General features: G+C 40.9%; 1 protein-coding gene across 2 annotated transcripts in view; it reads left to right on the plus strand.

Annotated features, from left to right (window-relative positions):
- The first annotated feature begins 977 nt into the window (after positions 1-977).
- LOC138949337 (uncharacterized) overlaps positions 978-16,078 on the plus strand; it is a 79,615-nt gene continuing 64,514 nt past the window's right edge. For both annotated transcript variants that reach the window (XM_070321133.1, XM_070321139.1), the window contains exons 1-5: positions 978-1,227; positions 5,514-6,839; positions 8,168-8,233; positions 13,592-13,852; positions 14,296-14,410. In XM_070321133.1, the coding sequence (XP_070177234.1) occupies positions 6,018-6,839; positions 8,168-8,233; positions 13,592-13,852; positions 14,296-14,410 (1,264 nt within the window). In that variant the 5' untranslated portion in view covers positions 978-1,227; positions 5,514-6,017. The remainder of the gene's footprint in view (positions 1,228-5,513; positions 6,840-8,167; positions 8,234-13,591; positions 13,853-14,295; positions 14,411-16,078) is intronic.

Consider the following 16,078-nt stretch of genomic DNA (forward strand, 5'->3'; position numbering starts at 1 on the left):
GTGTTTTTAATCCAAACATATCATATCTATATGTTTTTGGAATCAGGAACCGACAAGGAATAAGATGAAAGTGTTTTTAAATTGATTTGGACAATTTAATTTTGATAATAATTTTTATATATTTAATTTTCAGAGCTTGTTTTTAATCCGAATATAACATATTTATATGTTTTTGGAATCAGCAAATGATGCAGAATAAGATAAACGTAAATTTGGATCGTTTTATAAATTTTTATTTTTTTTTACAATTTTCCGATTTTTAATGACCAAAGTCATTAATTAATTTTTAAGCCACCAAGCTGAAATGCAATACCGAACCCCGGGCTTCGTCGAAGATTACTTGACCAAAATTTCAACCAATTTGGTTGAAAAATGAGGGCGTGACAGTGCCGCCTCAACTTTCACGAAAAGCCGGATATGACGTCATTAAAGACATTTATCCAAAAAATGAAAAAAACGTATGGGGATTTCATACCCAGGAACTCTCATGTCAAATTTCATAAAGATCGGTCCAGTAGTTTAGTCTGAATCGCTCTACACACACACACAGACACACACACACACACACGCACACACGCACACACGCACATACACCACGACCCTCGTTTCGATTCCCCCTCGATGTTAAAATATTTAGTCAAAACTTGACTAAATATAAAAACACGCATAGACATCGTTGCTTAACGCTCTTTCGCAAAAGTGAAACCACCTTGCTCTGTCGCAGAAATGCGACATCGCGACAAGTGCTGACTCATGTAGACTAAATAGTCCAGGAAGTGCAACCCAAGTCTTTGAGCGATCTGTCGCAGAATTAAAATCGACTTGCTTTGTCGCAGAAAATGCGACTTTACGACAAGTGCCCATTCCTTTTTAAGAAAAAGATCAGATTAATCCAGGAAGTGCAGCCTGAGTCGTTGACAGCGTGTATAATTTACCAGCTGCAGTTGGAGAATACAAACAACTGATTACAACTGCCTTTTTCACTACCACGAACTTGCTGATACAAACGAGTGGATTATCTTGAATGTCTGTCATTGCCCAACTATGGGTTGCTGTCTATTATCTCGCCCAGGCTCACGCCTACTGGTCTTTGCCTTTAACGTGTATTGCAGTATGCTGGGGTGATATATTTTGATATCAGCTTAGCTGCGACTCGCCACGTGATCTTATTTAGTCGGTGTGCTGTCACTTCTGTTGTGTGAGATGTCAAAAACAGCTCGACTTGAGGTACGTGCAGGTTGAAATGACTTTCTCTTTCATATTTGTGTTGCTTATCGTTGAAGGATTCGGAATCGTTCTGTGTTCACCGTCCGCCGGTAAAACCGTAAGAAAAGCCCGTTTTCTGTTGTTCCTTCCTCTCTCTATTTTGTGCTGCCAACTGCGTTTGATTATTATCGTAAATAGTATTGTTCTCTTTGTTATGTTGTTTATACAGGGTGACCCCCCAAATGCCGCCCATTAAAATGCTAATAACTCCTAAACTGGTGCAGCAATTTATTTCATATTTGGTTTACATTGGCTTGAAATATTGGATGCGAAGTTCACACAGTGTTAAGTTTGTACGTTAAATATTCTGACTTACAGGCTCTTTCGGAACAAAATCCCAAATTCGGGAATTGACGCAGCTATACGAGATCTGGCCCTGAGTGGTAGCCACACTAACACAATTTTAGCCCTCCAGATTTTCATTTGTTGTATTATCTGAATGATCTTGCCTTAACAAAAATATCCTCAGAGAATAGATGAGATGAAACAGTAATTCCAGGGAGTCTCGAGGGTGCAAATCGGATCAGTGTGGCCATGCAATGCTCATTGCCAAACCTCCTACTTTTAAAGCATCATCCGAATTTGAAAATTAAGCTTTAAAAAGCGTTAAAAACCCCACTTGACCAACATACTTAAAACTTATTGAAATTAAGCTCCCACATCTGAGGCTACTGTACTACAAATATGAATTAAATCGATGAAATAATTTAGAAGTTATTAGCATTTTAATGGTTTTTTTTGTTAGGGGTGTCATCCTGTACATACACTGCTTTAAAAAAAACCACAACACTAACGTAAATATAATTGACGTTGCTTCTGTTAACTGTGACCTCCGAACCCTGTGAACCTTCACCGTACTACATCTGGGACATCCAAATTAAGGTGGATCCTTCTTTAATAATAACAAGAGATGGTGCAAATACTGCACTCAATTAAGAAGTAACTGTTTTGAAAATGGCTGGGATTCATATTAACTCAAATTCTGTAATTTAAAGACATTTTAAAAGAGGCAGGAGGCGGTTATCTTCGATCTTTAGGAGCAACTTCATCTGATTTTAAACTTCGCATCCGTATACATTTGTTGTCCAGGTTTTCTGATTTAATCGAGGGATCTGGCCATATTGTCATCAATATTGCCAACAATGTTGCGTTTATAATGTGTGTGTGTGTGTGTGTGTGTGTGTGTGTGTGTGTGTGTGTGTGTGTGTGTGTGTGTGTGTGTGTGTGTGTGTGTGTATGCGTGTGCGTGTGCGTGTGCGTGTGTGTGTGCGTAAGTGTGTAAGTGTGTGTGTGTGGCACACATTTAATTTCTTGGTACTTTGTTGTCATTAAACTTGTTACATTGTCGTTTGTCGTTTTCAACAACTGTCGCGATATAACCTTCGTGGTTGAAAACGACGTTAAACACTAAATAAAGAAAAGAAAGAAAGTTTTCAACAACAAAGAAAGAAATATGGCCATACCCTTTATCCGGCTATTAATTTGCAACTGGTCATACCCAAAGTTCAATAATTGTAGGTGCAGTAAATCTTTGCTTTCATTCCTATCCCACATGTTCGATAAAAGTGTCGTAATCTACGTATTCATTGTTTCCACCTATCAATTGACCTATCGGATGAGTCGAAAAACCGAGGTCCCTTCGTGTACACTACATTGGGGGTGCACGTTAAAGATCCCACGATTGACAAAAGGGTCTTTCCTGGCAAAATTGTATGGGCATAGCTAAAAATGTCCACCAAATACCCGTGTGACTTGGAATAATAGGCCGTGAAAAGTAGGATATGCGCCGAAATGGCTGAATGCGTGATGTATTGTGTGAAAAATTCCATCTCACACGGCATAAATAAATCCCTGCGCTTAGAACTGTACCCACGGAATACGCGCGATATAAGCGTCATATTGATATTGATTGATATTGATTAAAAAAAAAAAACCCTAACCGGATCTTAAAGATTGAAGTAACGCGTGCACTGACTGTGGCCCTGCAAGACTAAAGGGTCAAATCCGTCTTCCCAACAGTAGTACCGGACTTAAGGGAGTTTATCGCCTCTCGTCGACCTATGGTTTCGCATGTGCGAGGGCCCTAACAGGGTTGGGACATGTACTGTTTCCGTTGTCTCGCTTACCACGCACCTGCATTCCGATAGGTGTCGCATCGACCTTGTAACAGATTTTCTCCGGAATACATGTGCGCAGTATTCGTTTCCCATTGTTGTTGTTTTTTTTAACTTTTTTTTAACATTTACAATTTTTATAATTAATTTTTTTTAATTAAATATTTGTTTTGGAACTTTTTAATCAAAAATACATATTTCTCATCTGCAGCTGCTTTTCGAATATAGCAAAAAGAGGAATTAAAGCCTTAGTTTTCCCATTGTTGTTTCTTTGCCTTGGTCTTCCGAATATATTACCCAATCTTAGCAACCTTAACACATTCAGGCCACCGTATTGACGTTTATTCAGCAATGACTTGACTGCTTCTTCTCTGGATTTAGCATTTTTCTGTGATTTGTTTGCATGAAGGTGTCGTATACGATTTTCCTCAAAGCAATAATGGTGGTTAACAAGAACGACAACTCCACGTAACATTGAAGTATTAGCAATTTTTACTGCAACGACAAAACAGTTATACCTTTTATTGATTTATTGCTTCGCGTCAGTTCTTGTCGTGGAAAGTGTAAAGCAAGCTCGCTCAATGCCAAACTTGCAATAAAGCTTCTCATTAAAGGCATACTAACGCACTCCCGTGTTTACAAAGTGTAGTTTGCCCACAATCGATGTCAAACGCACCATAAGACCATATAATGACGATACGTCACCATGCGCGGACCATAATACATGCATTACAGCTTGTTCTAGCCTCTGAAAAAGTGAGGATGTCAACAAAGCCGCGGTGTTCTCTCCCTTGCATCAACGTTACATGTGTTGCCAAATCTATAAATAGGACGATCCAGATCAAAATGAAAATTCAAATATCTCAACATTTAAGGGGTCCTAGACCACAATATTTTGCAGGGAACTTAATTTAGTCTGTCTCCAGCTGTTGGTAAAGCAATTAGCGTGTATAGTCATCGAGTACATATGGCTTTAAGCAGGTCACAGGCTCTAAAAAGTTCAGTAACATGAGTTTATTTCACACACACACACACACTCACCAATTGTGTATGTGCACACGAAGTGTGGGACCCTTCACAGAGTTAAGTGTATCTGGGGTACACACACACGCACGCGCACGCGCGCACACACACACACACACACACACACGCACGCACGCACTCACACAAACATACACACACACACACACACACACACACATATATATATATATATACATACACACACACTCACACACACACACACACACACACACACACACACACACACACACACACACACACACACACATAAACCAATAGGCCGTGAAAAGTAAATATTCGCCGTAAAGGCTTGAGATTTACTTGCCGATGTGAATGCGTGATATATTGTGTACAAAATTCCATCTCACACGGCAGAAATTAATATGTAAAGCGCTTAGAGAACGTCAAGCGCAATATAAATCTCCCATATAAATAAATAAATAAATGTGCACACGAAGTGTGGGAACCTTCACAGAGTTAAGTGCATTTGGGGTACAAATGCAGAGCCGGGTCTCCGGCGCGTTGGGAATACAATGGCTTTGGTTATAAAGAACCTAAAGAGCAGATAGCTTCTTTTTATGCAAAGCTTTTGCGGTTTGATGTTTCACATGGCTATAGTCCTTTTCAGTCGGTGCCATGACACAACCTTAAAATGCCTGAACAAAGGAACGATGTACATCTCTGTGAACATAATCATTATCCCAGAGATCTTTATGTAACTGATCCGTTCTAACAATGCGCCGAAGAAGAAATTATCACCAGGAAAAGAAAACTATCAAATTAAAATAATGAAATTGAAAGAAAGAAGGACAGCGTGTGTGATAGCGCAGAACATGCAAACAGAGACTGTATAGTCTCTGAAGCAAAAACCTCGTCGAATGATTCTCAGCGACTTGAAAACAATGTCCGCGACTTGAAAAGTATCAGTGATTGCAACAGATCAACCTTAGCGCAACATTGAAGTTTTCATTATAGTCACACACGTTTGTACTTAACGAGATTAGGTATCAAACCAAAGCTTATTTTTGATGGGTAGTTGGTGTTTTACGATGTGTTGTTTTTGCTGTCTAAACGTAATCGCTTTTCTTTATTTGTGTCTGTCGGGTGCAGACTGTTTCAAGTACCTTGACCCTGGACGGACAGTCGCCAGCACATGACACATAATGTCTGGAGGAAAGAAAGCATGTGATCAACACCCAGGTAGTAACACCACAGAGCAGCGAAACCAGCTAATCTGCTTCTTGAGTCAGGGGTACGAATTCTACATTCTGCGTCTCCATCCAGAACAATAATCTCTTCCCTATTTCGTTTTTTGAGTGATCGACCGATTGGCTTTCAGCGTACACAGCTGCAAGGATTCCGTGAAAGTCTCTTCACTTGACAATGGCTTGGAACCAGTCTCTTTCAGACCAAACCTAACAGCAGTTAGGACAAAGTCGAATACTGAAGATCTTCCCCTGACACGAAAAAAAACCCAGCAGAGAGAACAAATATTCCGATCTGAAGTAGAAAATTGCATGAAATTGCAACGCTGGTTCTTCTTCCAACCAAGTTAGCTGCAACCCAGCTGATTCTTCAGCCGAACCCGTAAGTTAAAGTCTCTGTCCTGTCTTCATGGATCGTTACCAACATCTCGAGGAGTCTGAGGCGGATTATCCCAGTGACGACGATGATGACTATTTTCCTGGTCATCCACCCGGAATTTCCAACCCGGGTGGCTGGTCATCGCGTGCACTGCATCAACCATGGGCGGGAGCGCGGATCAGTCACTATGAGTCCGAAAGAGGAAGAGAAGGTCCACCTTCTGTGGGGCCAAGAAGACCCGTTCCGATTGTAACGCCCAGGTACAACTCGGCTTACGTCCATGATGATCACACGAGTTCTAGAAACTTCCAACAACCTGACTATGCCGCAGGTCCTTGGCTTTCCCAGCGCGGTAGACCTCACGATGACCGAACGTTTGAAAACGAAGACAGAGTTTCACAAGCAGATCCTTCTGGATTCCCACCACCAAGAAAGGAACACACCGGTTACCAAAACAGCCATCCGTCCCTCTCTTCTCAAGGCTTTAGCTACACGCCTAATAGCGCTGCAGTTCGCAGCCCTCAAAGAACTAACATGCAATCTCAGTCAGGCGACAGAGTATCTGTGGCGGACTCTTCTGATGCCCCTGCTCACCGCAGAGCTGCTCTGGATCCCAGCGCAGACAGGACTTCTCGGCAATCTCAAAATCCAACAAAAGTGAGTTCTAACGCTGACAGACCTCATGTGGCTTTCGACAAGGCCAGGATCTACAAGGTGGAGAGCGACACCATGTTTTCTGATGATCTGGAGAATCAGACGTACAAGGATGAGGATCTCGCGGACCTGGAGTACCTTGACAACCGGATCCTCCTGGAGGAGCTCATGAAACGCTTCAACCAGCACCAGCCGTATGTAAGTATGAACAAAAATAATGTGTGTGTGTGTGTGTGTGTGTGTGTGCGTGTGTGTGTGTGTGTGTCTCTGTTAACCGTTTATTTTGGTCCACCGTTTTATGTGAATATCACTGGGGAGAATCGTCTTATTGCAACAGACATAGACAAACTGTTTCTTTAAAATAAATTTGTTTAGGTTTCAATGCAGCTCAAAGGCACACTCCTTACCGTGAACACAATTCAGGTCACCGTCTTAGATCTTGACATACTTTTATACCCCGGTCACACAGAGACGCCGCTTTTACTCCGTTGTAACATTGTCGGAGAGCGTGGCCAATCGTGGGCCAATCGTGGGAGGATCTCCATGAGCGTGGTTTTGTCGGGGTGGGATCTGCTAGGTCGCGAAGCTGCGCGCTCTCCCTACGCTTATTTTGAACTGCACAAAACAATCGTAGCCGGGTCGTGGCGCAGTACAGTCGTGATGTAGTTTTTTATGGCCCCCGTCACACAACTCTACGTTTTTATGACAACCATGCCGATCACTCCGATCTAAAACAAGTTATCAAGTCGTGGCTCGCCGTCAAAATCCAGCACATGGCAAATAAAAAAAACTGCATCACGACTGTACTGCGGTTTTTAGTTGCTATTTAGCTCGCGTAAACCACACACCAGATTTCGTGGTTTATCTAACCCCTGAACCATCGTGAACCCGTGTGATCCACTGTCCTTTTTTCACAATTTAGTCGTCAGTTTGTGATTTTAATGCGACTGGCTGTATCTGCACTAGCACGTTATTGTGTACCTCTGATTCTAAAACGCAACAAACGGCTGCGAGTCACACGAACTTGTCGGCGGCGGCTGCTTTCAAAGAAAGCGAGCGCTATGCTGAAAAATCGTCTGCTTTGAGACACGACCTTTTGTGACCCTGCTTCCGATACCTTTTTTAAAACTTTCAAAACTTCGAATTGTACTGATCTTGTTTTGATGAAAAAAGAAATCTTTTATGATTTAAGAATGTTTGTGTTTGTGTCAATTTATTATTTAGATTTTAAGAGTTAGTTCTAGCGCCAACACGAGGCGCCTGATTGTAGAACAGACGGTCCACGAAAGTACATTCTTTGAAAATGTTTCACTCTCGACGGAAAGCAGCCGTTCGATGAGTGTTCAAATGGAATGGTGTTTGTACTGTGTGTAAAAGCCTGACAGTATCTGTGATGGTTTACGGGAGGCTTACTGTGCCTTTAAGAGGCAAAACATTTAGCCTGTAGGACATAAAGCATTCTCTCTTTTTCCTTTTTTTCCCCATTTGTGCGTGTCACGTAATAAAGAAAAACACTGTATTTTCAGACATATGTCGGCGATTCGCTGGTCGCAGTTAACCCATGCATGCCTCTGGACATCTACACTGAAGAGGTAAGTGGGCACAACATTGACGATTTGTACAGTAAGTACTGCGTTCATGGGATTTGGTTGCAATGTGTTATACGCGTTGGGTACATTGTGATTTGCTTCTTCTGAATTTTTGTCAGAAATGCACACAAATCATGTATACATAGGTTTAAGACAAGTCGCGTAAGGCGAAAATACTACATTTAGTCAAGCTGTGGAACTCACAGAATGAAACTGAACGCACTGCATTTTTTCACAATGACCGTAGTCCGCCGCTCGTGCAAAACGCAGTGAAACTGGCGAGCCTGTTTAGCGCGGTATTGGTTTCGCTGTGCTGCATAGCACGCTTTACTGCACCTCTCTTCGTTTGAACTTTCTGAGCGTGTTTTTAATCCAAACATATTATATATATATCTATATGTTTTTGGAATCAGGAACCGACAAGGAATACGATGGCATTGTTTTTAAATCGATTTCGGAAATTTTATTTTAATGATAATTTTTATATTTTTAATTTTCAGAGCTTGTTTTTAATCCGAATATAACATATTTATATGGTTTTGGAATCAGAAAATGATGAGGAATAAGATGAACGTAGTTTTGGATCGTTTTATAAAAAATAATTTTAATTACAATTTTCAGATTTTTAAGCCTCCAAGCTGAAATGCAATACCAAAATCCGGCCTTCGTCGAAGAGTGCTTGGCCAAAATTGCACTCAATTTTATTGAAAAATGAGGGTGTGACAGTGCCGTCTCAACTTTTACAAAAAGCCGGATATGATGTCATCAAAAACGTTTATCCAAAAAATGGAAAAAACGTCTGGGGATATCATACCCAGGAACTCTCATGTAAAATTTCATAAAGATCGGTCCAGTAGTTTACTTTGAATCGCTCTACACACACACACGCACAGACAGATAGACAGACACACACACACACACACACACACACACACACACACACACACACACACACACACACACACACACACACACACACACACACACACACACATACACCACAACCCTCGTCTCGATTCCCCCTCTATGTTAAAACATTTAATCAAAACTTGACTAAATGTAAAAAACAATTAGTAAAATAACAAGTCGCGTAAGGCGAAATTACAACATTTAGTCAAGCTGTCGAACTAACAGAATGAAACTGAACTCACTGCATTTTTACAGCAAGGGCGTATACTCGTAGCATCGTCAGTCCACCGCTCGATTCAATGGCAGTGAAATTTACAAGAAGAGCGGGGTAGTAGTTGCGCTGGGAAGGATAGCACGCTTTTCTTTATCTCTATTCTTTTTAATTTTCTGAGCGTGTTTTTAATCCAAACATATCACATCTATATGTTTTTGGAATCAGGAACCCACAAGGAATAAGATGAAATTGTTTTTAAATCGATTTAGGAAATTTTATTTTAATAATAATTTTTGTATTTTTAATTTTCAGAGCTTGTTTTTAATCCAAATATAACATATTTATATGTTTTTGGAATCAGAAAATGATGAAGAATAAGATAAACGTAAATTTGGATCGTTTTAAAAACAATTTTTTTTTTTTTACAATTTTCAGATTTTTAATGACCAAAGTCATAAATTAATTTTTAAGCCACCAAGCTGAAATGCAATACCGAAGTCCGGCCTTCGTCGAAGATTGCTGGGCCAAAATTTCACTCAATTTGATTGAAAAATGAGGGTGTGACAGTGCCGCCTCAACTTTTACAAAAAGCCAGATATGACGTCATCAAAGATATTTATCGAAAAAAAGAAAAACACTTCTGGGGATATCATTCCCAGGAACTCTCACGTCAAATTTCATAAAGATCAGTCCAGTAGTTTGGTCTGAATCGCTCTACACACACACACAGACACACACACACACACACACACACACACACACACACACACACACACACACACACACACACACACACACACACACACACAGACACACAGACACACAGACATACATACACCACGACCCTCGTCTCGATTCCCCCCTCTACGTTAAAACATTTAGTCAAAACTTGACTAAATGTAAAAAATAAAACAAGTCGCGTAAGGCGAAAATACAATATTTAGTCAAGTAGCTGTTGAACTCACAGAATGAAACTGAACGCAATGCCATTTTTCAGCAAGACCGTATACTCGTAGCATCGTCAGTCCACCGCTCATGGCAAAGGCAGTGAAATTGACAAGAAGAGCGGGCAGGGCCGGACTAGGCGAAGAGGAGGGGGGGGTTGCCAGTGGTGGCCCAGGGGGATGTCCCCCCTGGCAGCAGGGGCGGATCAGTTCATTTTATGACTGTTTTTTTTCAAAAGTATATTGTGAAGATATGGGTGTGAAGGCGCGAAGCGCCGAGCCGACGGCGCGAAGCCCCTAGCTTGCTAGGGGGGTCCGGGGGCATGCCCCCCCGGAAAATTTTGAAAAAAGGATGCAATCTGGTGCATTCTGAGGATGATCATAACCAGTTTCAGGCAGCAGATTTTGTCACTGATTAATACCCCAAAAATTGAAACTCAATGTAAAATAAAGAAATGCATACCTCATTCAATATTTTTATTTTTTGGCTGGGGGGGGGGTTTCCGGAAACCCTAGAACCCACCCACCCCCCCTCGTTGTGGGGGTCAGGGGGCGAAGCCCCCTGAAGCTGACGGGTAGGTCATATTCTGAGATAGGAAAATGGTCGCTCCTTGCATGAAACGGCATAAAATAAGCAATAATAAAAAAATAAATAAATAAGTAAGGTACATGTTTAGGCTAGGGGGGGGGGGGGGGGGTTGCGCAACCCCCATAACCCCCCCCGGTAGTCCGGCCCTGGACAAGAAGAGCGGGGTAGTAGTTGCGCTAAGAAGGATAGCACGCTTTTCTGTACCTCTCTTTGTTTTAACTTTCTGAGCGTGTTTTTAATCCAAACATATCATATCTATATGTTTTTGGAATCAGGAACCGACAAGGAATAAGATGAAAGTGTTTTTAAATTGATTTCGGCAATTTAATTTTGATAATAATTTTTATATATTTAATTTTCAGAGCTTGTTTTTAATCCGAATATAACATATTTATATGTTTTTGGAATCAGCAAATGATGGAGAATAAGGTAAACGTAAATTTGGATCGTTTTATAATTTTTTTTTTTTTTTACAATTTTCAGATTTTTAATGACCAAAGTCATTAATTAATTTTTAAGCCACCAAGCTGAAATGCAATACCGAAGTCTGGGCTTTGTCGAAGATTACTTGACCAAAATTTCAACCAATTTGGTTGAAAAATGAGGGCGTGACAGTGCCGCCTCAACTTTCACGAAAAGCCGGATATGACGTCATCAAAGACATTTATCAAAAAAATGAAGAAAACGTTCGGGGATTTTATACCCAGGAACTCTCATGTCAAATTTCATAAAGATCGGTCCAGTAGTTTAGTCTGAATCGCTCTACACACACACACACACACAGACAGACAGACACACACACACACACACACACACACACACACACACACACACACACACACACACACGCACATACACCACGACCCTCGTTTCGATTCCCCCTCGATGTTAAAATATTTAGTCAAAACTTGACTAAATATAAAAAGACCAAAAAATACTGTACTCACGTGTTAGACGAAGACGAAACGAATAACAAATCACGCCGTTTTGACCACTAGGGTCTTTCTCCGGCACAAAACAGAACAAAGAAGACAGACGTCAGAACAGAAAGAAGATCTACAGTTTGACGGTTCACATGTTACGACTCACAAACCAAAACAAACGGACAGATGAGCAAGCTCTCTCACGCGCAGTCACCATTGTTCTGCTTTCGTCCATATTAGTAAAAGAATACAGAAATAAACAACGGAATGAATCAGATAGAATAAATGATTAAATGCATTAATAAATAAATAGACGAAGCACAGACAATTATATTATTATGTTCAGTCAGCATATTATTGCCTGTTATTTTCATTTACGTCAAGTTTTTACAAATACATTGTATGCCTTTATCCTTTCCGTTGTCAAAACGTAACTTCAGAGCACTTTATTTTAGTTCTCTGTGCGACGTACTGCAGGTACTCGAAAATTGCTGTGCTGAAAATGTGCAAATAACTTTTTGTGAATAGATTTATGTTCAATTGGTGAAACTGTGAGGGTACGGAAAAGAGCCTTGTGTGTTAACATGCTCCTAGTCCTTGAAAAAGGTTGATTGACATGTTGAGTCCTCGTAATATCCATGCTTGCACTTATTTAGCACAACAAAATGCAATAATTGTTTAATACGCTTTTGACAGCTCTCAAAGCCGAGTCTATATCTGTGTGCATTTGTGTTATCTTTTCAATGTGAATCATTGTTTGATGTGTGTATTTTTTTTCAACTAAAAGGGGAACATTTGTCATAAAACACTAGGCATTAAAAAGAAGATCAAGAAGGACAATCATTTAGATGGCAACATATACAAGCTCTTTTTCCGTGCATAGTCACTTTGAAACAATATATGATCAAACAAGGAAGAATCGAAAATTGAATCATTGTAAGTAGGGTTAGCAGTGATCAATTAAACAGTAATTAGCGACACGCTTTTTGCCGAATGATGGCTTTATGTAGAAATCAGGATCGAATATGTACCAAACCATTGCATCAATTATAGATTGAGGTTTAAATTAATTGAATACGTAGCTACACTGGCACAATAAAAGTGATTGTCTTTTTTTCCCCTGACACCTTCTTTAAATGTGACAACTCGCGCATTCTGAAAACGATTACAAAATCAATACTAACGGACATTGCCAAGGAAATTAGTTCCGACTGCCTCTAAATATAAATTTAAAGCTCAGAATAAAAACCCACTTAAAACCTGCAGTCTAAGTTTGGTCATGCCATTTTGATCGCAGAACACGTTTGTGTGTGCTTCGCTTTAAAGCAAGCAGGTGTTTGTTTGTTTGCTTAACGCCCAGCCGACCACGAAGGGCCATATCAGGGCGGTGCTGCTTTGACATTTAACGTGCGCCACACACAAGACAGAAGTCGCAGCACAGGCTTCGTGTCTCACCCAGTCACATTATTCTGACACCGGACCAACCAGTCCTAGCACTAACCCCATAATGCCAGACGCCAGGCGGAGCAGCCACTAGATTGCCAATTTTAAAGTCTTAGGTATGACCCGGCCGGGGTTCGAACCCACGACCTCCCGATCACGGGGCGGACGCCTTACCACTAGGCCAACCGTGCCGGGCAAGCAGGTGTGCTTCCCAACGATAGTGTATGGTCGCACAACACAACAAGTAGGAAACTTGTGTTAAAGAGTTTGACCATTACAAAACGTAGCGATTTGATCAAATAAGTCTCTTTACTTCTATGTTTTCATTTTATTTTTCAGTTGCACGACAAGTATCAGAATCTCCACGTGCGTTCAAGCGAACCGGCGCACATCTTCTGGGTCGCAGCACAAGTGTATCGCAACCTGCTGACCACTGGTAGCAGTCAGTGTGTTGTCGTGGGCGGGGATTCTGGGGCTGGAAAGACAGAGAGCACCAAGTACATCCTTCACCATCTTGTGCGCAACGGGGCCGCGAGCAAGGCTACGAGCAGCAAAGGCAGGGAACCACTCACTCCGGACATCGTAGGAAAAATCGAGAAGGTGAGGTCAATTTGGAGGAACAAACGAATTCCGAAAATAACTCCGTCGGGTTTGTATGGGTTCTGGGAGAGTGACCTTTTTTTGCAAAACCTCCGACAAACAAAGGATGGATGAATCACTAGCGAGAGGTCTGTCGGATACATGTGTTCCGGTCCACGTGTTTCCGACACACCCTTCGCTAGTGATTGGTCCATCCTTTGTTTGTTGTAGGTGTTGCAAGAAAAGATCATTCTTCCACAACACCAACAGACCCGAAGAAGTTATTTCCAAAAATCACCTAATGGTGTCTATTTTTGACTGTCAGTCAGTCTGCCTGTCTGTCTTCCCAATGTGCAAATAACCTCACCCAAGCGTACAAGTCTTCGTGTCTCATGGAGGTTGCAAACTGTACGAGAATATTTAAACTGCTCCAGTCTAAGATTTATTCTTGCCATCGTTTTCAGGTGAACCCTTTACTGGAACTGTTCGGCAATGCATCAACTGTGCTAAATGAGAACTCGAGCCGTTTCGGAAAGCTGGTTGAGCTGGAATACGACGACCAAGGAACACTGACAACTGGTGAGCTAATCACTTTATCTAATACATCCACAGAAAGTCATCAAACTTCACCTTAGATAAATGCACAACACACACACACACACACACACACACACACACACACACACACACACACACACACACACACACACACACACACACACGCACACACATACACACACACACAAACGAGTTACTTTTCTGCGCAGTGTTTGTGTACATTTTAAATATTTTGTGTGTGCTGTGTTCTTGACAGAATTGTGTTGTTTGAAGGGAATGAACAGAGTGAGAGAAAAACAACCATTTATACAGGAGTATAGGATAAAAAAAAGAGAATCTTTCCCTATTCCTACTTTCATCCTAAAGGTACCTCATCATTTCATTATTTACGAAGATGACTTTGCAGCTTTGGACTGTGCAGTGACCCTGTCCTCAGCTTATGCATGTGTCGATTTGAGTGTGTTGACCTTAAGGCGGGTTAACCCTTTTTACCCCACCTATGTTGACCAAGTTTGTTTTAGCCGAGACCAGTTGTGTTGCAGCAGGTCACTCAGAATTGTAGTAACTGTGTAGAAATGTGTAGCAACACGATGTAATGCAGGCGTTAGATCGAAGTTACAGGAAGCGACTGAAGTGACTGTGTGTACGGATATATCCGTACCAGTTCAGATAGAGCCATATGAGTGGGTACGGATATATCCGTACCTGGGAGACAATGAGTTGAGAGGATCAGATAACTGCCCACGCAGAATCTTGTGTGCAGTCGTCCCACAAGTCTAGAAATGTGGAATTTGTGTTTGTTTGTTTGTTTGTTTGTTTGTTTGTTTGTTAATGCAACACATAGTTTTGTGTTCAGCCGCATTAGTCTTTAAATCCAGAATTTGGGTTTGTTTATTTGCCTTTTTTTATATAAATGTACATTTACATACAAAACTGAGTCAATAAAAAATTTTGGAACCTTTTCCAATGGCTTCTTTGATCATTAAGCAATGAAGACATTGCAATGTGCTATAAATATGACTTTGCAGTTGTGTACGTGTGCCATAATGTATATCTCATAACCCTGACCTCACTACATTCATGTGGGGCTTTGAGTATAATTATTGACCATCGAATGGATTAAGACGATCAGATATTTGTCTTCACATCATTTTGTGTACAGTCCCATTAGTCCGGAAATCCGGAATATCCACCTGCCTTGATCTCAAAACAAACTTGCAGTGTTATGACATTCAATTGTGTTTTATACGACTAAACGACTGTAAAGAGTAATAATACGAAGTAAGCTCACATTGGCCTTTTCGGTGATCGTTCTTCTAAATTGTCGGTTATTTTTGTGTCAGTTGGAGTCCCAAACAAACGGTCAACGCTCCAAGATTAAGAGTCAAGAGTACACAGGACAGAAATCTTCATAGAACGTATGATTTATCTTTTAGACGTATTGTTTTTGGAGTTCATATAATTTTTAAAGTTGGCCTTTTCTCTTTTTAACATTTGAATTTTGAAAATGACAGAAGCTACATGCATCGTCAGGTGGTCTGATTTGAAGATCTGTGTTAAGTTTGACCAATTTTCACCTTGATAATCTAAATTACTTATGTGTTTCGCAGGCTTTTTGACGGACTGTATTTGCTAAGTGACAAGCTTCAATGCACATCTGCCTTCAAACTTATTAGCTGGTGACGGTGG

This window comes from Littorina saxatilis, linkage group LG1 (genome assembly GCF_037325665.1).
Source record: "Littorina saxatilis isolate snail1 linkage group LG1, US_GU_Lsax_2.0, whole genome shotgun sequence".
In the NCBI taxonomy this organism is placed as follows: domain Eukaryota; kingdom Metazoa; phylum Mollusca; class Gastropoda; order Littorinimorpha; family Littorinidae; genus Littorina; species Littorina saxatilis.